The 25,537-nt window shown below is 42.7% G+C and overlaps 1 protein-coding gene across 1 annotated transcript in view; it reads right to left on the bottom strand.

Moving 5' to 3' along the window:
* Nucleotides 1–25,537, bottom strand: part of ppp2r3a (protein phosphatase 2, regulatory subunit B'', alpha) — a 63,617-nt gene that overhangs the window by 1,344 nt on the left and 36,736 nt on the right. The window contains exons 3-11 of the mRNA XM_026153017.2: nucleotides 7,244–7,528; nucleotides 6,880–6,983; nucleotides 6,681–6,783; nucleotides 3,514–3,588; nucleotides 1,185–1,428; nucleotides 911–959; nucleotides 725–814; nucleotides 438–613; nucleotides 178–296 (exon numbers count right to left, since the gene is read on the bottom strand). Coding sequence (XP_026008802.2) covers nucleotides 178–296; nucleotides 438–613; nucleotides 725–814; nucleotides 911–959; nucleotides 1,185–1,428; nucleotides 3,514–3,588; nucleotides 6,681–6,783; nucleotides 6,880–6,983; nucleotides 7,244–7,528 — 1,245 coding nt within the window. The remainder of the gene's footprint in view (nucleotides 1–177; nucleotides 297–437; nucleotides 614–724; nucleotides 815–910; nucleotides 960–1,184; nucleotides 1,429–3,513; nucleotides 3,589–6,680; nucleotides 6,784–6,879; nucleotides 6,984–7,243; nucleotides 7,529–25,537) is intronic.

Here is a 25,537-nt window from a genome sequence, read left to right as displayed (position 1 = left end):
AAGAAGCGAAGAAGCTATATGGCACTAGAAAAAAATCCAGCCAGATTATACACTGTGGGGAGTCACAATTTCGAATCACTAATAACCTAACAAGCATGCCTTCGAGTGGATCATCACAATATCAAGAAGATCCACAGTTATAGTTGAATATTATAAATACATTTTGAAGATTTGCACCTTTTGCACAGCAAATGGGTCTCTCTGTTCATGGTCCAGGTACTTCTCCAGGTTGAAGAAAGTGTCAAAGAATATGTGAGCCATCCGGCAGCGTTTCAAGTCACTCAGAGTTATCTTACCTAAAGGAAATAAAACAAACACACATGCAGGTGTAATGTCTCAAAAGCACAATGGGTTGTGTTTGGCCGTCTACTGATTAAAACGTAATTGTGAAATAAGAAAAAAAAAAAGACTAAGGGCAAGAAAGTTTGAGCACTAACCTGGGTTCTCAGGTTTGACCAGGTCGAGCATCTGGCAGAGCAAATCCTGAAAGGGTAGAGGCTCGATGCCCATTCTTTCCATCCTCTCACACTGTTCTTCATAAAAATACTCCAACTCAAACATGGAAAGGACACCATCACCATCCACGTCCATGCAGCGGAACCAGTACTCTATACTGGAAAGACAGGTAACAAATGTGTTACGCACAGACTCAGATTACTTGTTGCATACCTGCAGTGTACTAATCTAAACAATCACACACATATCGGAACAACTTTTGAAATACCTGGTGGGATTTTTTTTGTCTTCCTCAGATATCAGAAACCAGACAAACTCAGCGTAGCTCATCCTGCCTTCTCTCTGCACAGCGTTACCCCTGGAAAGAAAAGAGGCAGAACCATTTAGATGCTCTACAGTTATTACAGTAAAGTAATTGGCTACGTATGCTTGTTCACGTGTGGGTTTTACTCACCGAGTAACAGCCCCTGAAAATAATCTCTCAATGATTCTGTTTGAGGATGCTGTTAAAATGGGAGAATAAAAAGACGAAGTAAATACACAGAAACAAGATGACACTATTTGTAAATCAGTGAAAGCACATTAAAATCAAACACTTAAGTACTGATTCAGACAATTAGATTTTTGGCTCAGTGCTCATATAAAGGATTAGAAAAACCCCAATTGAACTGCTATGGAGCTCTTTCAGCTGGGGGAAGTAAATCCTTAACTGAGATTTGTTTTCTTACCGTGGTTGTTGTATCTCCCCAGATCTTTGGGGTCAATGTACAGATCATGATCAGTGTCCAGCTCCCAAAACTTGCAGTAGATGACGTAAAAGTGTTCGTAGGAGAAGTAGTCAGTGATCTGGTTGATGTCGTCCTCTTCTTCCAGCAGGGCCAGAGTTTGAAGGAAATTACTCCGGCGTAGCTCCATCATTGTGATACGACCTTTCCATGACCGGTTCACTACATAGTATATCCGCTGGATCACCTGTGATGACATTATAGTAGAATAGCGACAAAGACAATTCTATTATATAATAGTTTTCATAAAATGCGCTAATAAAACGAAAGTAAAGCCTCATGATTAATGTGAAAACTTTTCATGATTAATCCTATAATTCAATATCTTCCAAATAACAAGACCTCACTATATTTCTAAAGGAGGTGAGTTTATTAAATTATGAGAGACATCTCTCATAATTTCTGAAATTTTTACATTAACTTTTAACCAAAGAATGATTAATATATCCTTAACAGTGGAGTAGAGAATTATTAATTCTTGATAAGGCTTTTAACAGAATTATTAATAAACCTATTTAGTAATTACAATCGCCTTTGCTGTCTTCAATTAATCATAGAAACTTAATTTGTCCAATTTAATTTATGTATTTGACATCTGGTGGTTTTTGTATTGGTGATTCTAAAAAGTTAAAATCAAGGCAAGGTCTAAAACTGAAACTGTCAAACTAAAAATAAAACTGATGACATTTTCACGAGGTCTGTACAAGCCCCGTCATCCAGATATATTAAAAATATTCCCCATCTAGCCAAGAGGAAGACCCACAACACTGGATTATCATCCATTTTCTGGTACATGGACCTCCATGGGTTACTAGCGTCTCATACAGTAGCACGTCAGCTGGTCTAAACTGAATAGGAAGTGTCATAAAATGGGAATGCAGGGGGTGTCTCTATGGAAAGGGATGGTAGGGAATGCATCAGTGTTTCCGTGAAGTCACCGTAGGCTGATGCATCGGTGCAGTGAAATCTCAGTACTTTTAAAAAGCAAACCCTCAGCTTGCACAGCTGTCCCCGTCTACATTCAAAGACTCACATGCTCTACTGTTAATATTCCACAGCTGAGGCACACAGAAGCTGTTTTGCTGACAACTTAAGAGGAGATTATGGATACTGTTCTATAGTGAGAGTAGGAAGCAGGTGGAAGAGAGTGTGGAGAGGTGGAGGTATGTTCTAGAGATAAGAGAAATGAAAGCCAGTAGAAGCAAGACAGAAGAGGGTGGCAGGTGGAACAGTGAACCTGCAAGGAGCAGAGATAGTGAAGACAGATGAGTTCAAATACCAGGGCTCAAATACCTAAGATTTTGGCTGAGAGTCACCAGAATGGATAAGACTATAATGCTAATCAGATTGAGTGGTTAAGAGACAAAGTTAGACAGACAAGGCTGATATGGTCGGGACATGCACAGAGGAGGGTGAGTGGATATATTAGTCAAAGGATGTTGAAGATGAGACAAAAACCACAGAAAAGATCAAGGTCATGCAGAGGGTTGACATAATGGAGGAAGATGCTAAGGCTAGTGTGAGTTGGAGGCAAATGTCCACTGTGGCAACCCCTATATGGGCTGCTCAGAGGCATAAGAATAAGGAAAAGGAGCAGGTGAAGGAAGAATATATGATTTGTTGGGTTTTTTTTGTATTTTATAACCTCATCAAGCGATTTCTTTTGGATAATTGGATCATTTTTAGACCAAATGGTAGTTATGGAAAAATATTATTTTATTTGGGGCATGTTTTAGCTTTTATTTGGCATGAAAGAGGAGGCTAGATAGTAAGGTGGGAAGAATAGTATTCACAGCAGAGTCTGGCACAGACGTGAATTCAGGCTGCTGCAGGAAGGACTTTAGCCTTCAGTATAAGGGTCATTATAACTCAATCAGGTGAACTATAATGGCACCCCTAGGACAGAATATTAAAGTGTCATTAAACAGAAAAGATCTTGAGAGAGTTAATTGCTGTTCACTGTTACAGTCACGTTTTAAATGTTTCTGTTATTCACTGGTAATGTGCTTGTACTTTTGAAGTTTTCTCATCTTGAAGCCAGTTAATCTAGTTTCCATTACTTGCCTTTGGTCATGAGCTTTGGACATTTATTGAACAAACAAGGTCATTGATACATGTGGCCATAAAGAGCTTCCTCATTACTGTGGCGCTTAGTCTAGAACTGCTATTCCTTTTCAGTTAACAGAGCTTGTGAGATTCGCTAAAACACAATCTTACAAATAAATATATTTTTTAAAAAACACAGCTGATCTCATTGGTTTTTGCCATTTACCGTTGTTATGTAGCGTGAATGGAATTCAGGTGCATCCTTCAGAAACGTGAGCCCAGGATGTGTATCTACAATGTCCTAATAAGGCAAACAGGAAAAAATTAGTATATAGAGTTGTCATAACAATATAGTGTAGCACAGAAATAACAGAGTTGCTTATTTCATTTATACCATACCATACCATACCAACTTTATTTCTAAAGCACTTTAACATAAAACCAGGGTTTCACAAAGTGCTGTACATGTTAATAGCATACGTAAAGAAAATTAAAATGAGATACGATAAAATAAATAGATACAATAAATTAAAACATGTTAAAACAAATTGAGTCAACCCCTCTAATCAATGCCAAAGGCTTCAGCGAATAAATATGTTTTAAGAAGACTTTTAAATTCAGAGACAGAAGAGGCCTGCCTAACATGCAAGGGCAGATCATTCCACAACTTTGGAGCAGCTACAGCAAAAGCACGATCACCTTTAAATTTATACTTAGTTTTCGGTACCTTAAGGAGCTGCTGATTGGCGGACCTAAGGGAACGGGCAGGTGTATATGGTTGTAGTAGCTCCGAGAGGTAGGGGGGGGCCAGGCCATTAAGAGATTTAAAAGCAAATAAGAGAATTTTAAAAACAATCCTAAAATGTACAGGTAGCCAGTGGAGTGAAATTAAAATAGGGGTAATGTGCTCAAACTTTTTTGTTCCAGTTAAAAGACGTGCTGCAGCATTTTGCACAACCTGCAGGCGCCTAATGGACGCATCACTAATCCCAAAATAAAGTGCGTTACAATAATCCAGCCTAGAAGTAACAAAGGCATGGATTACTGTCTGAAAATGCTGTTTCGATAAGATAGGCTTTATTTTGGCTAATTCCCTCAAATGAAAAAAGCTAGATCTTACAACAGCTCTGACCTGGCTTTCAAGTTTAAGATTTGCCTCTATTTTAACTCCCAGATTAGTGATGACTGGTTTAACATACTGTGCCAGTGAACCAAGATCTATAATAGTGGCCTCAGAAGCGCCACCAAAAACCATCACTTCTGTTTTCTGTTCATTAAAATGTAAAAAGTTCAAAGCCATCCAAGTCCTTATTTCATCAAGGCATCTGAGCAGCGGGTCTACTGAGAAGCCATTTATCTTTTTAAGTGGGAAATAAATCTGGGAGTCATCGGCGTAGCAGTGGAAAGAAATCCCATGTTTCCTGAAAATAGACCCAAGGGGTAGGAGATATAGAGAGAAAAGAAGCGGGCCTAAAACTGAACCCTGTGGAACCCCACATTGAAGAGAAGCAGTAGAGGATACAAACTCCCCTAGTTTCACAGAGAACGTTCGCTCTGCCAAATAGGATCTGAGCCACTGCAGTGCGGTACTCCGCATACCCACCAACTGCTCTAAACGGGAAATTAAAATATTATGATCCACTGTATCAAAAGCAGCAGTTAAATCTAACAGCACAATAATAACACAGTCACCTGAGTCATTTGCCAAAAACACATCATTAAAAACTCTTAAAAGGGCAGATTCAGTACTATGTAAAGCTTTAAAACCAGATTGGAAAACTTCTAAAATACCGTGTTCTTCTAGGAAGGACATTAATTGCTTGTAAACTACCTTTTCAAGAATCTTTGAGATAAAAGGCAGTTTGGAAATAGGTCTGTAATTCGCAATAATATCAGGATCAAGAGCAGGTTTTTTGAGTAGAGGCTGAATCACTGCATGTTTGAGATTGACAGGTACAACACCAGAGGACAGACTACTATTTACAATGGATTGTACAGCTGATGCTATAGTGAGAAAAACCTCTTTGAAAAATCGAGGAGGGAGAGCATCATAAGGGGAACCTGAGGGCTTCATGTGAGCAACCAACTCCTGCAGGCAGAGCATGGAAACTGGCTCAAACCTGTCAAAGACAGCAGAACTAGGGACAGGGGTAGAAGGGTCGGGAACGGACTGGGAAGTCTGTGCTTTGACAGATAGCACTTTATCAATAAAAAAGTGTAGGAAGTTTTCACAAATTTCCTGAGAAGACTCGACACCAGCAGTCTGTGGAGCATGAAGGACCATGTCAATAGTCTTAAATAAGACATGAGGCTTACGACAGTTTGCCTGAATAATAGTAGCGAAATGTTTCCTCTTAGCATCTTTTACAGTTTTCTGGTAAGAATTCCAGTAATCTTGTAACATTTGGTATGACACCTGAAGTTGATCCTTCTTCCATTTACGTTCAGCTCTCCTGCACTTTCTTCTGGCAGCCCGGGTGTCTTCATTCAGCCAGGGTTCAGATTTGGCTTTAACTTGCTTAAGCTTAAAGGGGGCCACTGAATCTAAAGCAGTTTGGCAGACAGAATAAAACCACGTACTCAGCTCTTCTGTATCATTGCATATGAAATCAGGAAGGCCGCCGTTCTGATTAAAAGCAATAGAGAACTGTCCAGCAGAGGAAGGGTTAAAAATACGACAGCTCCTAGCAGCAACAGGAGGAAGATTAACTTTAGTACAAGGAAGGAAAACCTCAAACAGGACAGGCCTATGGTCTGACCATACAACATCACAAACCTCTAAGTTAGAGACAGGTAAATTGTGAGTTAAAACAAGATCCAACGTGTGCCCATATTTTTGTGTAGGCACAGACACAGGTTGCACAAGATCAAAAGAGTCAATAAGATTTAAAAAGTCCTTTGCCATTGGCTTGTCAGGGCAGCACACATGAATATTGAAGTCCCCAATAATAAGGACATGATCATATTTTGGCATAATTTCAGCCAACAGATCAGAAAAGTCATTTAAGAAGTTCTTATTGTATTTTGGGGGTCTGTAAACCACTGCACAGAGCACTGTGTGAGACCGACCTAGCTCAAACATGCTCAGTTCAAAGCTACTAGGTGAGGTTAATAATGGCAGTGGTTTACATTTATACTGCTTCTTAAAAACAACCGCTAGTCCTCCTCCTCTGCCTGATATTCGAGGAGAGTTTAAGAAGCAGCAGTCATCAGGTAAGAGATCTGTAAAAGCGCTGGACTCACCGGCCCTCAACCATGTCTCAGTTATACAGAGGAAATCCAGTCCTTGGGTCATAAATAAATCCCTTAAAATAAAAGTTTTATTACTCAGCGATCTAGTGTTCACCAATCCAATCCTGGTGGAGGTCAGCGTGTTCGTGGTACGATATTTACCTGCAGTAGAGGAATAAAGTCTTCCTGCTCCAAGTAGTTACAGCCAGGTTTAGCCAGCAAGTAAACAAACTTTGAGGCATCGTCATGGCAACTGTGCAACAACCTGCAAGAAAGGAGAGGAGAGACGTATGATATCAAAGCCCAGTTGCATCTGTTTTATTCTATTTGTAAGGCTTTAAAGAATATGCACGTGTCTTACTTCCTCCAAGTTGCAATGAACGAGTGAACAGACACAAAGCCTGTCCTCTCACCACCTGCTGCGTAGAACATGGGTGCTTTCCAGTAAAGTGGACACCCGCATGCCTGAATGGAAACACAACAACTGCCTGTATGACCTTACTCTGAACAACACGTTTGCTTCCTAGAGTTGCATTGCTTAGAAAGAGCACTGTTTTAACAAGGCCACTACATACAGTGATTTCTCAGGAAAAACAAAAGCCTTCTGGGAAATGTAAAGAAGTCTCAAGTCTCAATATGGACGTTGGCATTTCAACTGCCTTACTGGAATTAAATGTAGATTGTTCTATTCTGAAAAACAGGTTGGGGGAAAGGTGTGATTTTACCTTCGCGACCTTGCCCATTTCATAAATATCAGCCTTCTCCTCCTCAAACTCGGTGAAGACTGTCTCAATGGCAGCAATTTCTGCATCGTGGTTGGCAGCCGGGCCCAGGGCAGGAAGCCCACGAGGGTAGTAGAACCTGGGAATGTTAATGGCAGGAGGAGGAGGGGTGACTATCACCGGAGCTGGAGGAGGGCTGGGTGAGCGTGGCGTGGGGGCTGGTGTGGCTGTGGTTGCAACTGGAGCGGGAGGAGGCGTTCCGGGTTTCTTTTCTGGTTTCGACTGGATCTGAAAAGAGAGAAGGGAGATCATGTGTGGGAAAGGACAAGCATGGATGGGTGTTAATTAGCTGTTTGTGGTCCTAACTTTAAACATCATATTTCAGCTTTTTTTGAGACAATGTTCCAATGACTGAAACACTGCAGTCTTGGTGGCTTACTGATTCAAACTACCTGTCTTAGTCTAGATGTAAAACGTACCTTGCTTCCTTAACTTTGTATGCATTTTAATGAAAAGCACAAATAAGAATGAAGAATTTAATCACTGTCATAGATAACTTTCCCCAGAGCTGTAGATAAGATACAACTTCACTGTAGTATGATAGAGAACCTACGTAAAAGGTTGAACTGGAAACTCAAAGTGACTCATAAACAACACACAAGAGACTATTTTTTCCTGCCATTCTGTTAGTCATAGATGAGTAAAAAGCAGTCACAAGTGCACTTTTATTTTAACCTTTGGCAAGAAAAGTTCCAGGTGGCAGAAGACACATCCATACAGTCAGTCCTCAGAAAAAAATTTATTACCAAATAACTTACATGGTCAAATTTACCCCAAGACCCCAATATTAGACTACATCCTAAATGTGATACGCAACCAATTTTCCAGAGCTACTTATTAAAATATGAAGACCAAAACTGGAGCTTAATCAACACTGCATCTTAAATCAAAAGTCATTGTGTTCCCATAGGGACTTCCTGGTCTCTTCTCTTGGGCCTTCATACTCTGTGTATTGAGCAGGACAGCTGTAGCAGTCTTCTCCTTCACACCGTTCATTCTGTCACTCTATTCCTGCACCTCCTGGCCTATTAATACCCAGCTGGTATCTGCCTCAGAATAGTTTGTCGTCCCTGGCATGTCACTCTGTGTGTGTTAGAGAACCAGATGCATCTAATATATGTGTGTGTACACAGATATACATTTGCATCTGCACATCTTTATGCGCTTATAATTATTATTTATTATTATTGCATGCACACTTGTACCCTGCCTGTCTTGCTTGTTGAACTGACTGACCTGTTGTTGCTGGAAAGACTTGATTCTTTTCTTGAACCGTGAGGGGAGGACAAAGTCACACCCCTTGGCCAGAAAGGCCAGCTCCCCCCTGAGGTCAGGGTCCCTCCGTAACGATGCCTCCTTGATCATCATGGTGGAGGCTGAGGCTCACAACACCCCACCAGACACGGACACTGATGTGGCTAACGACAGGGCGACTACAGATTCACCAGCTTGCCCAGCAAGTGATAAGAAAAGGGATTGACTATGATAGGTTTACCCAACAGCTCAGATATCCAGGAGCCAAAACTGGAAAACCACTTCAGGAAAACAAAGAATATCCAGCACGTGTGGCATTTCATGCAAAGTGTCCCTTAGGAATTATTTGCACTCAAAATCGGTCTCCTTCAAACTTCACATTTATACTCATGCTCCCAACACTTTGTCCTGTGGGGCAGTAATCCAGCAGTGTTTCTATGTAAAAAGATGATCCTTAGACGTCCTGTGCTACAGTGCAGGACGGGAGGCAAAAACATGGTACCGGGCTGTTTTATGGCCCAATGCAATCCCAAATCGTAGCTTCTTTCTGGGGAAGAAACATTGTGGTGTCCCCCTGTCAGCTCTGAATGTATGTATTTGATGTAGCCTCACTGGTGCCTGCTGTTCCAAGCTGGGCTCTGACAAACTGCACTGAGAAACATGAGCCATGCCTGGCAAAGCATACACATATAACAAACCGGCTGTCCTGAGCATTAGGGTGGTGGGAGGCGGGGAAGTGCAACCATGTCGCATATCTTGGCGTAGTGCTTTGCAGGATATGAGCCCTCCTCTGTTCCTGCCTCCTCCTGCCGACTAAAGTTAGCCAGTGGGAAGTTACAACTCAAAGTGACTGTGATTGAAATAATTTCACTGCAGACAGGAAGCTTAAGTTGGTGCTTCAGGGTGAGTGGGTTGGACAAGCAAGCTGAAATATTTTCATAGCGGTAATTTGGGAGGCAGTGTTGAATCAGCGGGCGAGACACCTGTCGTTATATCTGTTGACAGAATTTCCACTGGGCTAGCTCAAAGACTCAAAGCAGCATTCCCTTTTGAACATAATGAAAATCCACAAGTGTCACCCTGCTTCAGAGCCAGTCGGTGTGTTTTTTTTTAAATAAAAAGAGTTTATCATCATCATCAACTTTATTTATAAAGCACTTTAAAACAACCACAGCTGACACAAAGTGCTGTACATTGGAACTGTAAAATAAAATTACATGAGATATAAATAAAAACCAAATAAAAGAAGAGTGAAATCATTAATTAAATAACTACTTCAATTAAAAGAGAAACTAAGTCTCACTGAGGTTAAAAGCCAAGGAATAAAAGTGGGTTTTAAGACGTGATTTAAAAGTGGACAGTGAAGGGGCCTCTCTAACATGCATGGGCAAATTATTCCATAATTTTGGAGCCACAATAGAGAAGGCCCTGTCCCCTCTGAGCTTCCTCCTGGATCTCGGTACCTCCAGGAGCAGCTGGTCAGCTGACCTGAGAGACCGACAGGGTGTGTGGGGATGAAGAAGCTCAGAGAGGTAAGGCGGGGCAAGACTGTGAAGGCATTTAAAAACAAACATAAGAATTTTAAAATTAACTCTAAAAGACACAGGCAGCCAGTGCAGAGAGGCTAGCACGGGGGTTATATGCTCTCTTTTTCGAGTTCCTGTTAGGAGTCGTGCAGCCACATTTTGAACCAGCTGCAGACGTGAGAGCAATGACTGACTGACCCCCACATAAAGTGAGTTACAGTAGTCCAGGCGGGAAGAAATAAAAGCATGGATCACTGTTTCAAGGTGCTGCCTCGAAAGAAAAGATTTTACTCTTGCTAGTCGCCTTAAATGATAAAAACTGGACTTCACCACTGCTCTGATTTGGTTGTCCAATTTAAAATCACTGTCCAACTTAAAACCAAGGTCAGTAACAACAGATTTAAAATAGAATTCCAGGGATCCTAAAACAACAGAGGAGGACTCAGAGGTACCACTGGGTCCAAACACCAACACTTCTGTTTACTTTTCATTAAAATTTAAAAAGTTTAGAGCCAACCAAGCTTTAATGTCATCTAGACATGTCAAGAGAGGTTTTATGGAGATGCCGTCCTTGTGTTTTAGTGGCAAATAAATTTGGCAGTCATTGGCATAACAATGAAATGAGATCCCATGCCTTCTAAGGATAGAACCCAGAGGCAATAGATACAGTGAAAAGAGCAGTGGCCCTAAAATTGAGCCCTGTGGGACGCCGCATGACAGAGGAGCAGAAGACGATTCGTAACCGAGAAGGCTGACAGAGAAAGTTCTATCTGACAAATAAGACCTAAACCAATTAAGTGCAGTGCCACCAATACCCACTACATCATGTAATCGAGAAATTAGAATATTGTGGTCTACAGTGTCAAAGGCAGCAGTTAGGTCAAGCAAGACAAGAACAACATGGTTACCAGAATCACATGCCAGAAGGATGTCATTAAAAACCCTTAATAATGCAGATTCTGTGCTGTGAAGGGTTTTAAAACCTGATTGAAAAACCTCAAAGATTCCATTTTCATCTAGAAAATCTTTCAGTTAACTAAAAACAATTTTCTCTAAAACCTTGGAGACTAAAGGCAGCTTGGAAATAGGCCTATAGTTCGCTAAAACTGTGATCAAGGCCAGGTTTCTTAAGCAGTGGCTGTACTACTGCATGTTTGAAATTTGCAGGAACCATACCAGAAGACAGACTGCTGTTAATAATGTCAAGGACATACTGTTGTATACTAGAAAAAATTTCTTTAAAGAATTGTGGAGGGACAGGATCCCGTGGGGAACCTGTGGGCTTAATATGGTGAACCACATCCTCTAAAGTGGAGAGCGTCACAAGCTCAAACTGAGTGAAAACAGCAGCGCAAGGGACAGAGACAGAGGGGTCAGAGTCAGGAGCTGTGATAAGAGCCCTGGTGGTGACAACCTTTTCAATAAAAAAAGTTCAGAAAATCATTGCAAATCTCAGGAGAAACTTCCAAACAGGCATTCAAAAGAGTATTAAGAACAGTGTCAATGGTCCTAAATAACACACGTGGGTTATGACAGTTGGAAGAAATAATATTTGCAAAATATTCCCTTTTTGCCTCTTTAACAGTGTTCTGGTAGCGATGCCAGCAGTCTTTTAGAATTTGAAATGATACATGCAGTTTATCCTTTTTCCACCTCCGACATTCCCTCTTAACAGCACAACTGCTCTGAGTTTAAATCATTCATCCAGCCCTTTGTCAGTAAAACAAAATCACAAATCCAAAGCAACTACTGACAATCTTCCATAATACAAGGTGATGTGGTTATCCCGCTAAGTTTCTCAAACAAAATCATCAGCTTACTGTCACATGAAAGAAAGAACAAACAGCAGCTCCTCTTAAGAACTGAGAGGATGAAAAAGGAACCGTTCGGCATTTTTACTCGACTTACAGATTCTCAGAATAGATGAATTATTAATATAAAAAAAACAAAACAGTAAATCCTTACATTTGAGAAGTAGTAAAAACAAGGAACCAAGATTTCAGTTATCAAATTGTATTAAAGTAATCACCTCTGCATCTAGTTTTCTGCAATCAATAATGCAGAAGTAGCAGTTGAATTTTTGGAAGTAATAGATTTACTGCTGTCTGTTTCTATGCTCTTTAATGTATGGACACCAACGGTTAGTAGCAATATCCAAATGTGAAATATCAAACCACATTACTGCTCCTGAATGGCGATTGAATAGATACATGGACAGTACAGACAAATTTCCTCGGATGGTAATAGCTAATTAACAGTGAGAATAAATAGAGCATAAACTGTCAGCAGTGTGTCCTCGAATGCTCCCTGAAAGGCTTCCCTTAAATTTACCAAGGCTGAGCTAAAACCCTTTCGATGCCAAGCAACACCAATCTGAAGCCGAACACAGAGGGGATCCCTCAGGATGTACAGGGTGACCCATTTTAAATCTGTCCAGCTCAAATACCTAGAAGTCTAGGACAGTACACAAGATATCTGCACATACTGTACTTGATGCATCATGACTGCCACTAACCGTTTTTCTACTATTGTATTTGTTCCATTTGTGACACTATTGTTTCTTCCAGTTTGAGCCATACTGCATACAGAAAGGTTCAGTGTGCATGCATGTGTGTGAGTAGCTTTCCAGAAAAATAAATGAGTCACCTTGTATTTTAGGGTAACTCCTCTCAGATCCCTGTGTGCCCTGCTGAATTCTTTGGAACAGCTGGGATCCATACTGAAGCCAGGGTTGCATACCGATCCCACACACAGATACAGATACTGTCACATGCACACATTGTCTAATGCTAGCTACCTATTACCTCCATGCTTCAGAGGGAAACATTATACAGCAAATATATTGTATCACTCAACAAATGTGCACTAGAGTCTCACCAGCCTATTATCTCATGTGAAATCCCACCCTGCTTTTTGACCCTTTCTTCTTTTTCTTTTTCTACTTTCTTTCATCCTGGTCAATGAAAGGGAGTTCATTCTCTCCACTTCCTCTGCACAACCTCTTCAGCTGTAGCCATGAGCTTGTGTTATCATAAATCTCTGTATAAAGAGTTACAGTACTTGTGTGAGAGTGTAATGGGAGCCAGAAAGGAATGCCACCAGGCAGCTGTGTGCTCTTTTCCTGTGACTGACAGTCAGTGTAACCCTGCCCTGTCAAAATTGCTCCGTTTGGTCCTAAAACCCTTGTTCTTAAATCTTCAATTTTCCTCCTGGAATCTTGAATGTTCTGTGATGATTAGCCTGCTATTAAAGATTTTAAAAAAATAACAGAAAAAATGAATAAAAACAACCAATTTACTAAGCTATACAAACTGTAAAACTCCAGTGACGGTCCATGGCAGTACGTATGAAGTTAGTGAGCTCAGGTGACATGAAAACACTCACTGGGACAAACTGTTCCTACAAGAAGGGACACATGAGGCCAACAGAAATGCAACGTCAAGGCAGAATTTTGACTAGTTAATTACTCAACTTAAATTAAATAATTAAATAGCGTAGAATTTCATATTCAAGCTGTACTTATAATCAGCTTGAATATGAAAATCTATATGAAATGGATCTGATAACTGAGCATAGACAAGACAATGTGCTTGTGTAGTTTCTCTTTCCAAGCATGTGCACATCTTTTAATTTAGTTGTTTTAATTAAAAAAGGAACAGCTAAATTGTATTCATTACACCACAATATTCTAAACAAATAGCTGGTGAACTTAATTGAGTATTAAGGAGCTAAACAAGCAAATGTTTCCCTCATGTTGGACCAAAACATCTGATACCGACTATATATCAGATGTATCCTTCTGACACTGACTCAATATCAGATGAATGCAATAATAGAGAATGTATCCACCTGGTTCTGAACTCAAACAGTGGGACCAGTTAGATCAGACAGACTGCTCTGACAACAGGATGATCCATTGGGAAAGACTATTTGGTCATCTTATCAAGTATGTTGCACATCAGCAATCTACTCATAGCCCCTTACATGTCACTTTGAATATGTTCTAAGTTGTAAAAAAAGGATTTGTTGTTGTTGAGCATCCTGCATCCTTCCTGAATATATTTGGTTCGAACCTACTTTTTCTTACACAGACAGGAGAAAAAGAAGCATAACAGTGAAGAAACTCTGGCGGCTGATGGAAGTTTAACAGGAACAAAAGGCAACGTAACAGGTGTGTGTGTGTGTGTGTGTGTGTGTGTGTGTGTGTGTGTGTTATGTCTGCAAGCTTTTCTCTGCCCACCCCTCAGATCTAATCCAGCCACACAGCCACAGAAACAGGTGAGTCAGCAGCCTTCACAACACTGATCAAATAAATGCACGATGGGAAGCACAGCAGGTCAGCTGTCGAACAACAACTGCCGCCTTCATCCGACTGTTGGCACACTTGACACGCACACGTGTGCTCCTGCAGTCTTTACTAGTGCATTGATACATGTCTCTAATTTGTCAGGGCATATTACACATGTGGTTGTGTGCGGGTGTGGACGTGCGCCTTGATGTGTTCACTTAACAGGAACCAAGTCTTTCAGAGCAGCTTAATAGTGTGAACATGTCAACTTCCTAAACACACACACACACCTGCTCTATGAAACTGCCTGTCCGCTGTGTAAAATTATCTGTGTAAATATAGCCACCGATTTCACGTTTATTTCTGCTTCAGGCACCAGGCAGACTTAACACACACACACACACGACAACAAACATTGAGAAAGACATGTTTGTCAAGTCAAAATTAAATTTACTTGTAAAGCTATCCAACCATTTACTGTTTAACTGGACTGCTTAGATATTCTAATATGGAAATGTTCTGACACAATTTACTACTATCATAATAATAATGTGATAATGACCTTATAGTTCTTTATACAGCATTTAAAAAAAGGCTTAAATTACTGAAATATCCATGCACACTTTTAAGTACATAGGAGAATTAAAGCAATTATTTTATCATTGGCAAGTGTGCACAGTTATGCATACCAGTCTCATAATTTTATGTAATGTTATTTCTAATTCTTGCAATGAAACCAACTAGGACAAATAAAGTTTCAACTTGAACCCGATACACATGGAACAGGCTACTATCGCCTCTCCATCCATCTGATTATACACACACACACTCACTTTAGACCAGGCCTGCCAAATGCCATCTCCATGGTGACAACCCTTTCCCTGGATCGAGTGTAGGGAGGAATGCTCCCAGGGTTCCCGTGCCAACAGTGGAAAGCAGAGTTCACATCGCTGCTCTATTCTTTACACCCATTCTCTCTTCCTCTCAAGAAGAACACACACGCATGCATACAAACACACTGATACATGCACGCCCACACATACAGTTACCTTGGGAACCTCCTCTCTAAACTTGGAAGAATGAACCGAGTTAAACTCCCGCTTCTGTGATAGACAAAGTTAATCAGTGCTGGCTACGGTCTAACTCACATCCCAATCACAGGAAGGCAACATGGGAGCAGTTAAAAACACAGCTGCTCTAATTGTCTGACTGGAATCAGACACTGACACTGATATTACACAGCTAAAAGTCCAGTTATTTTTTGTCAACAAAAAAATAAATAAATCCTAATACGTACATAACAGGGACTTGTATTTATAAGATTTGGATATGTCTGAGATTACCTATAAACTAAATAGAGCCCTATATTTTCTATTCTGAGTGTCTACAAATCTTCATAAACAGATATTAAAGAAGATACAAAGAGATAATTTTCCACGTGTTAGATCTGTGATGCTTATATGCACTTTCTCGCTAAATGGTTACATGGCATGGAAATGTAAAACATTAGCATGCAATTTTAACTCAATATAAACTGCCCGAGTGGTCACAGAAGGGGACTCCTAATGTTACGAAAATATTTATAGAGGTTTAGTGTCAATTTTTTACTTATTTCTGGGAAACTTGCCAGACAAGCTACATCTGAAAAATTACACAGTGAACCATTTCCCTTATCTGGGAAAACCGCCTGTCAACAACTAATGCTTAATAACAACAAACTCCAGTCCTTCACTGGCATTTATTTTTATACATATGGCTAACAGGGCAGGTTTTGCATTACATTTCCCATGGCTATCTTAGGATTTAGAGCAAGTGAGCTAATCCTACATCAGCAATAGTTTTGGTCCTCAGCATGGAGCTACAGTGAGGGAGCTGTCACTAGAGTGCAGCAAGAGACCTCAAACCACCAATACCAGAGAAGATCAGTCCTGCTTCCTCTATAATTATTTAAATATATAATATTTTGAAATATTAAAAACAAAACTCTGTACATGACACTCAGATAGCACTATAGCATGCACACAACGGATATAATCCTAAATTGCAGCTCATTTAAAAACCAACAAAGAAACATTAGCGAAAAGGAAACTGCTTTCTTCTAACATGCAACATAAGAAAATATATATATCAGTCTGTGTCGACATAATATCAGACAAAAGGTAACATTTCTCTCATACCAAGTATATTGCACCACTGTCCTTCCAACTGTATAACTGTGAAAATGTCGCAATCAGTGGAGATTATGTTTAAACATGGAGCAGTTTTCTCTAAAAAAGAAGCAATATTGCAACAAAAATAGTTAAGTATAGCAGTTTCATTGGTAAATTAATTTTCTAGTTGTATATATCAGTTAGTTCACAGATCCTCCTGTAGATGATGCTATAGGCCTTATTAATTTCAACAAACCAGGGTGAAATCAGACTGCAAGCTTACAAAGTACTTTATGGTATGGTTGGGCCTTACAGTCACTAGGGGGTAGCAGCTGTCTAACGGTTATCACTTGTGAGCAGTTTGTCACTTAAATTAGACTGTGACCATGCACCTGACAGAAGATGCTTGTTTCTGCTGCCATTGACCTTCTTGGCTCTGCTTCAAAATGTGTGAAATGACCCGATGGAGTTAGAGGTCAGGATGAAGAAAAAGGAGTCCAATAACTCAGTTATACTACACATCTCTGGGTTGCATTCCACTTTTTTTGAATTCCTTCTGTGCCTCCTGACTTAACAAGCACACATACATTTTCAGTGAAGACATCCAAACATGTTTGTTTTGGCCAAGCGGTGAGAGTATTTTAGCGCTGAGGGAGTTTTCTGGAGAAATCCCACAGGACATTCTGGGTGGAATTGGGTGAAGGGTGAGTTCAAAGGAAAATGAGGGAGGGGAAGAGTGGGGGCTAAATAGGTAGACTGGAAGTAGATGGGTGGGGGTAGGTGACACCCAAGCTCCCACCGAGTCATGGTGTTCTGGAACATTGGCAAACTCTTTCAAGAGGAAAGAAACACACACACACACACACACACACACACACACACACACACACGGTCACACCCACATCAACACAGTCACATAAACCTAAATCTCCCCCTGGTGCCATGATTCTAAGAGGGAGTCCCCATTAGCCAATCGCACTGCAGAACTGATATTCTGGGGTAGGGGAATCCCACCGCCTACCTAATACTAATAAACATGTTGTGCTGGTTTTCATGGTGACCCGGCAGGAGGCCCAAAAACTTGCACACTGGTGACTCTTGCTGAGATTAAAACCTTTCAGATGAATAAGTACAGTTCCTTAAAAAAGTCAGGCGTGTGGATTGGTGCGTATGTGTGCAAATGAACACGCACACTGCAGCTGAGGACATCACACTGACAAAAGCACTTGGATCACAGCCAACCTTGCACTAGGGAGTGGTGAATTATGATGTCAGATGCTTAAAAGTGCTCTCTGTGCAAGTGTGTGTATGCCTGTGCATATGTGCGCACTAAAAAAAAGGATCATCCAGCCAAATGAGCTCCACCAAGTTGATAGTATGAACATGATCTGATTCCATTGTCTATACCTTGGTGGTATGAACTGTATTGGGAAAACTCTTCCTACACATAGCAACCTATTATCCTGTCTTTCAAGAGCACTGTATGCGTGCTTAAATGAAAGCATTCAACTGTGTGCTTGTGCACCTTGGCCAAGGTCCCCGCTGTGACCTTATTTCCTGTGGAAGGAGCTGAGGAATGATGTCACTCTCTGCTGACCCAGAGTCAACAACTGGGAGCTGCAGATCCCCCCCCTCCCCCCCACTTTAGATGCACTTTGCATTTCTCCTTCCCAAAGCCAACTGCTCAGGAAACCAAAAAATAATTTACTTTATATCTCCATGCTTCTCCTTATCGTTCCTTCCATACTCTTTCAAAACTGTCTGAACCAAAAGAAGTTGCCGATTTCTGTTTTAAAAGGTCAACAGTGCACTTTCCTCTTCTGGCTAAAAAGTCAGATAGGAACACTCAGCCATCTCTTTATAATAAGCTGATATATGGTGAATCACCATTGAGCGGTACTCTGATGAATACTTTCACAAAGGCTCTGAATAGCAGGCAATATTGCATTTTTACTTCCCATCTGCATACACTGAGCTGAGTACTCATAACACCAGTCTAATCACAAGCCTATTTTAAGTATGTTAACTGTGCTGTCAGCGAATGAGTTTATATACAACCCCCAATTCCAAAAACACATTTTACATTCCTCTCCGTGAATCGCTGCCTTATTGTGGTGGAGGGGTTTGTGTGTCCCAGGGATCCCAGGGGCTATGTTGTCTGGGGGCTTTTGCCCCCTGGTAGGGTCTCCCATGGTAAATTGGTCCTGGGTGAGGGACCAGACAAAGAGCGATTCAGAAGACCCTTATGAAGAAAACATCGAGGGAACAGTTTACCCTGCCCAGGATAGGGTTACTGGGGCCCCACCCTGGAGCCAGGCCCGGGGAGGGTGCCCGAGGGCGAGCGTCTGGCACAGCCCGAAAAGGGGACATGGGCCCATCCTCCCGCAGGCCCACCACCCGCAGGAGGTGCCATAGGGGTCGGATGCATTGTGTGCCGGGCGGCGGCCAGGAGCGGAGGCCCTGGCGGACTGATCCCCGGGTGCCAAGACTGGCAATTGGGACATGGAATGTCACCTCTCTGGTGGGGAAGGAGCCTGAGTTAGTGCGTGAGGTTGAGAGGTACCGGCTAGATATAGTCGGGCTCACCTCTACGCATGGCTTGGGCAATGAAACGAGTCTACTGGAGAGGGGCTGGACTCTGTCTTAGTCTGTAGTTGCCCCTGGTGAGAGGCGGCGGGCTGGGGTGGGTATTCTAATATCCCCTCGGCTTGCTGCCGGTACGTTGGGGTTTTTCCCGGTGGATGAGAGGGTTTGTTCCCTGCGCCTTAGGGTCGGGGAACGGGTCTTGACTGTCATCTGCGCTTATGCGCCGAGTGGCAGTTCAGAGTACCCAGCCTTCTTAGAGTCCCTGGGTGGGGTGCTGGAAGGTGCTCCACCTTGAGACTCTGTTGTCCTGCTGGGTGACTTCAATGCTCACGTGGGTAATGACAGCGAGACCTGGAGGGGCGGGATTGGGAAGAACGGCCTCCCTGATCTGAACCCGAGTGGTGTTTTGTTATTGGACTTCTGTGCAAATCACAGTTTGGCCATAACAAACACCTTGTTTGAACATAAGAGTGTCCATAACTGCACGTGGCACCAGGACGCTCTAGGCCGCAGGTCGATGTTCGATTTTGTAATCGTATCACCAGACATGCGACCATATGTTCTGGACATTCGGGTAAAGAGAGGGGCTGAGCTGTCAACTGATCACCACCTGGTGGTGAGTTGGATCAGGTGGCGGGGGAGGTCGCTGGACAGACCTGGTACACCTAAACGCGTAGTGAGGGTGTGCTGAGAATGTCTAGCAGAGGCCCCAGTCCGCGAGATCTTCAACGCACACCTCCGGCAGAGCTTCAACAGCATTCCGAGGGAGACTGGGGACATTGAGTCCGAGTGGACCATGTTCAGTGTCTCCATTGCCGAAGCTGCTGCATTGAGCTGTGGCTGCAAGGTGGTTGGTGCCTGCCGTGGTGGTAAGCCACCAGACTGAAGAAGGAGTCCTATCGGGCTTGGTTAGCCTGTGGGACTCCGGAGGCAGCCGACAGGTATCGACAGGCCAAGCGGAATGCGGCTCGGGCAGTGGCTGAAGCAAAAACTCGGGTGTGGGAGGAGTTCAGAGAGGCCATGGAAAAAGACTTTCAGACTGCCGCGAAGAGATTCTGGCAAACCGTCAGGCGTCTCAGGCGGGGAAAGCGGTGCGCTACCTGCACTGTGTATAGTGCTGGCGGAGCGCTGCTGACTTCGACTGAGAAAATTGTCAGGCGGTGGAAGGAATACTTCGAGGACTTCCTTAATCCCACTGACACGTCTTCCGAGGAGGAAGCAGAGTCTGGGGATGAGGGGAATGACCCGCCAATTTCCAGAGGCGAGGTCACTGAGGCAGTTAAACAACTCCTTGTTGGCAGAGCCCCTGGTGTTGATGAGGTCCGCCCTGAGTTCCTGAAGGCTCTGGACGTTGTAGGGCTGTCCTGGTTGACACGCCTCTACAATGTTGCGTGGCAGTACCCCTGGACTGGCAGACCGGGGTGGTGGTCCCCATCTTTAAGAAGGGGGACCGGAGGGTGTGTTCCAACTACAGGGGGATCACACTCCTCAGCCTCCCTGGGAAAGTCTATGCCAGGGTGCTGGAAAGGAGAGTTGGGAGTTTGCCCAACCAGTCTACATGTGTTTTGTGGACTTGGAAAAGGCATTCGACTGTGTCCCTTGGGGTGACCTGTGGGAGGTGCTGCGGGAGTATGGGGTGTCTGGCCCATTGCTACGGGCCATTCGATCCCTATACAACCGTTGCAAGAGCTTGGTTCGCATTGCCGGCAATAAGTCGGACTCGTTCCCGGTGGGTGATGGGCTCCGCCAGGGCTGCCCTTTGTCACCGATTCTTTTCATAATTTTTATGGACAGGATTTCTAGGCGCAGCCAAGTGGCGGAGGGCTTTCACTTCAGTGGTCTCAGAATCTCATCTCTGCTTTTCGCGGATGATGTGGTTCTGTTGGCTTCATCGGGTGGGGGCCTCCAGCTCGCACTGGAATGGTTCGCAGCCGAGTGTGAAGCAGCGGGAATGAGGATCAGCACCTCCAAATCTGAGGCCATGGTTCTCAGCTGGAAAAGGGTGGAGTGCCCACTCCAGGTCGGGGATGAGTTCCTGCCCCAAGTGGAGGAGTTCAAGTATCTCGGGGTCTTGTTCGTGAGTGATGGGAGAAGGGAGCCGGAGATCGACAGACGGATTGGGGCTGCAGCTGCAGTAATGCGGATGCTGCACCGGTCCGTCGTGGTGAAGAGGGAGCTGAGTGTAAAAGCGAAGCTCTCAATTTACCGGTCGATCTACGTCCCTACCCTCACCTATGGCCACGAGCTGTGGGTAGTGACCGAAAGAACGAGATCGCGGATACAAGTGGCGGAAATGAGCTTCCTCCGAATGGTGGCTGGCCTCTCCCTTAGATATAGGGTGAGAAGTCTGGCTATCCGGGAGGGGCTCAGAGTAGAGCTGCTGCTCCTCCACATCGAAAGGAGCCAGCTGAGGTGATTCGGGCATCTGACAAGGATGCCTCCTGGGTGCCTCCTGGGGTTGGTGTTCCGGGCATGTTCCGCCGGGAGGAGGCCCCCCGGGGCAGACCCAGGACACGCTGGAGAGATTACATCTCTCAGCTGGCCTGGGAACACTTTGGTGTTCCCACGGATAAGCTGGAGGAGGTGGCTGGGGAGAGGGAGGTCTGGGCTTCTCTGCTTAGGCTGCTGCCCCCGCGACCCGGCCCCGGATAAAGCGGATGAAGATGGATGGATGGACATTTTACATTTTATGTATAATGTAAATTAAAACAGAATGCAAGGATTCACAAGTGTCATAAAGCCATATTTTATCCACAATACTCTTCCATTAAAAATGTTAGCTCATTTTGACAGGAGTGAGACAACTCAAAAAGTTGGGATGGAGGCAACTATTGTCTGGAAATTTAAGTGATACTAAAAAGAAACAGCTGGAGGAACATTGTGCGACTATTAGCTTAATTGGCAACAGATTAGTAACATGACTGGGTATGAAACGAGCATCTTAGAGAGTTAAGCACAAGTTCACAAATCTGCAAAATCTGCATTTATAAATTGTGAAATGGATTCATTCAGATAAGACGTTTTACAATTCAAGTCATAAAGAAAGTCAGTAAATGGTCAGTAAAAATCACAAAGAATATAGATTATAAATGAAACCATGCAAAACATGGCAAATATTAAGGGAAAATGACTAAATTCTACAAAGTATGGGAAGAGGTGTGTACAATCTGGCATAGAGAAAGTAATAGTCTACTATGGAAAGAATTTGACTTTAAACTAAAAATGTGGTATTTAAATACACCTCTCATAATCTCATCATATGTGAAAGAAATTAAAGTGGAACTGTGTTGGAGGAAATGTGGGAAAACCAGACCACTCACATATTTTTTGAGACTGTCCAGTAATCAAAGGACTCTCGAAAAGGGTCAAGAAGAAACCGATCAAATCTTACCCCATTAGACCCACTGATTTTTCTTTTGGGAACTACTGTATACATAGGGAGACATGTAGCTCAGACCAAAGGTGCATTAAAAAAATTAAAAACCTGTGAAGACTTTGAATATTTCTACCGTATGTAATATTTTCAAAAGATACCAAGTATTGAAAGAAAACTCTGTGCACATGCCTGGGATGTTCAGGCCCTCACACAATACTGCACGGAAAAACAAGAATGATTCTGTCATGGAAATTACTGCATGGGCTCAGGAGCACTTCCAGAATTCACTGTCTGTGAACACAGTTCACTGTGCCATAAGGAAATCCAGGTTAAAGCTCCATTAGCAAAGAAATGTCCAGTCTTTTCCTGCAAACTATATTTAAAATGAACTGAGGAAAAGTGGAAAACTGTTCTGTGGTCAGACTAATCGAAATTTAATATTCCTTTTGGATCTAGCATCCTCCATACTCAGGAAAGGGACCACCCAGCTTGTTATCAGTGCCTAGTTCAAAAGCCTGGATCTGTGATGATATGAGGATGTATTAATGGCTATGGAATTGGCAGCATGCCAATCCTGAAATACTGGAATTCCATCCAGATGATGCCTTTCTCGGGGAAGGCCTTGCAAATTTCAGCAAGACAATACTAAACCACATAATGCACTATTACAACAATAAGGCTTCATGGTAGAAGAGTCCAGGTGCTGTCCAGACCATGTTGAAAAATTCTGCACATCATGAAACAAAAAATAGGACAAAGAAGATCTAGGACTGTTGAGCAGCCAAAATCCTATAGCAGAGTGGGACAATGGGACAATATTCCTATTTAAAAAGTCTAGCAGCTGATCTCAGTTCCCAGAAGTCTGAACTGAATGGGGAAGCTACACAGTGGTAAATTGCTCTGTCCCAACTCTTTTGAGACATACTGTTGCCATCAAATTTAAAATGAGCTAAAGACCAATGTTAATCTTGTTAATCTGTGACACATCTGCAGAAGTTGGTAAAACTACTTAAACCAGCAGTGTGTTAATTAAACTATCAGAGTGGCAGCTATAGATCCAGTCAGTGTCTGCAAGCAATTCCACCATTAACTGTACTGAAGCAATGCCACTAGAACAAAAATTAGGTTACATTTACCCACCAGTGAATGTTGTCTCATTTTAAAATACATCTTACCATGTTACCTAAAATTTGGCTCCATACTGTAGTGGTTTACTTATATGCCTAACAAGCAAAAGACCTCTGGTTTAAATATGGGAGGAGAAACAAAGGGCTTCCAGTGTAAAAATCTGCCAAATCAAACGTTCACTGTGGCCAACCCATTGTGAACAAGGGAGGAGCCGAAAGCAGCTTTTATTATATTACCTAAAAACAGAGAGACAGGAATAGAAAGAAAGCCCATTCAAAGCCCATTGCCCTTAAAGTTAATTGACTCTCACCATCACATCTCCCCACTATGAGTGTTACGGCTTTGCCTCTGATTTATATCAGTCAGCTTTCCTGTCATGATGGAGATTAATGGGTGTGTTCTGACAGGTGCAGAAAGCCCTGTATTAGTCTGTCAGCAGCAGAATCAACAATAAACATGCGTAAGGCAGAGATGAAGATACTACTGCCTGGGGCCTGCGTCACCATAGAGGGCTTAGCAGAACTTCCCAGTGAAGCTATGGCAGTGCCAAGCGAAACAAAGCTACAAATGTTCAACGTGGAGTGTGTGGTTCATTGCAGTTGTGTGAGTGCATTTTCTCACTTGTGCATGAGGGGGCTTGTCTTGTTTACAGTTTGATTGGCAGTTTAATGCATTGCAGGGCGGGGTTGGCGCTGAGGAATATTAACATAATTCCCAGAGTGCCAGAATTGGTATTGGGTGTCGAAGAGCTATTCCAAACTCAGCTGTGACCCACAGTAGCACCGGGTCATCTTACCCATGGGCCAACAAACAGACAGCCAGACAGATGCACACACGCACAGTTGATCAGACTCCGATATTCATCACGTTTAACTCAAACAAATTTAATGCATGCATGAACACACATGTAAATGCACACATGTATGAACATCTGGACATGTAATAAAGCCTAGGTGTGCATAACACATGCTCACATGCTTACACGCACACAAACATGCACACACATGCACGTATGCCGGTCCATTTACACTGTGGCGACAGTGAGTCTGTTAACGGGATGCCATAGTACAGAGGGGTGGACAGATTTAGGTCTCCCTCACACCTAGCTGTGCCAGGGGTGGAGGGGGTTGTAGGGTAATGATACCATTAACGCTTGCTGTGCCAACAACCCAACCCTCCCCCCACTTCCTCCAGTGCTCCAATGAGCACCTCCCATTGGGTTTCTCTGCTCTCCACGCAGCAACAACAGTTATTCACCTCTCCCAAAATAAAACAACAGCCAATCACAGGGTTGGAAGACAAGAAGTGATCAGTACGGACATAATCCTTGACCGCAGGTGAAAGAAGGACACTGAGAAGAGAAACAAAAGTAGACCTATAAGCCAGAAAAATGAAAAACGGAGAGAGTTTAACTGCAAGAAATGTGGGAGCAGATAAGCAGAAAAAACAAAAACAAAAAAGGGATGGATAGGGACACAGAAGATGGAGGAGGAAGGAGATTGTGTAATGATGTGTTCGGGTGCTGGCTGTTCCGTTCTTACTGTGGCAGCTACCATGGTAACCTCATAAATAGGTGCCCTACATATCAGCAGGGCATAAGGTTACACAGCTCAGTAAATAAACACACATAAACAGCAGAGGAAGCGTGATGAGGAGAAGGATGGTTGGAGCGAGAGAGGAAAAATAAATTAGTAAGAGAAAAATGTCAAATATAGAGGGGAATAAATGACAACAATGATTTGATTCCTCTGTGTTGATGATAATGTGCGTTTGTCTGGCATGCATAATTACCTAAATCTACAATTTGCAGTAGAACATCCACATTAGGGACTGGCTGAGGTAACACTGCCTTTTTATCATCATTAACTCCAGCTTACGCGCAGACACAGACAAAAAAATTATCAAGTTCTAGTTCCCTTCTCTTTTCCT

This window comes from Astatotilapia calliptera, chromosome 19 (genome assembly GCF_964374335.1).
Source record: "Astatotilapia calliptera chromosome 19, fAstCal68.1, whole genome shotgun sequence".
NCBI classification, from domain to species: domain Eukaryota; kingdom Metazoa; phylum Chordata; class Actinopteri; order Cichliformes; family Cichlidae; genus Astatotilapia; species Astatotilapia calliptera.
The sequence above is the reverse complement of the archived record's forward strand: the minus strand, read 5'-3'. Positions and strand labels throughout refer to the sequence as shown.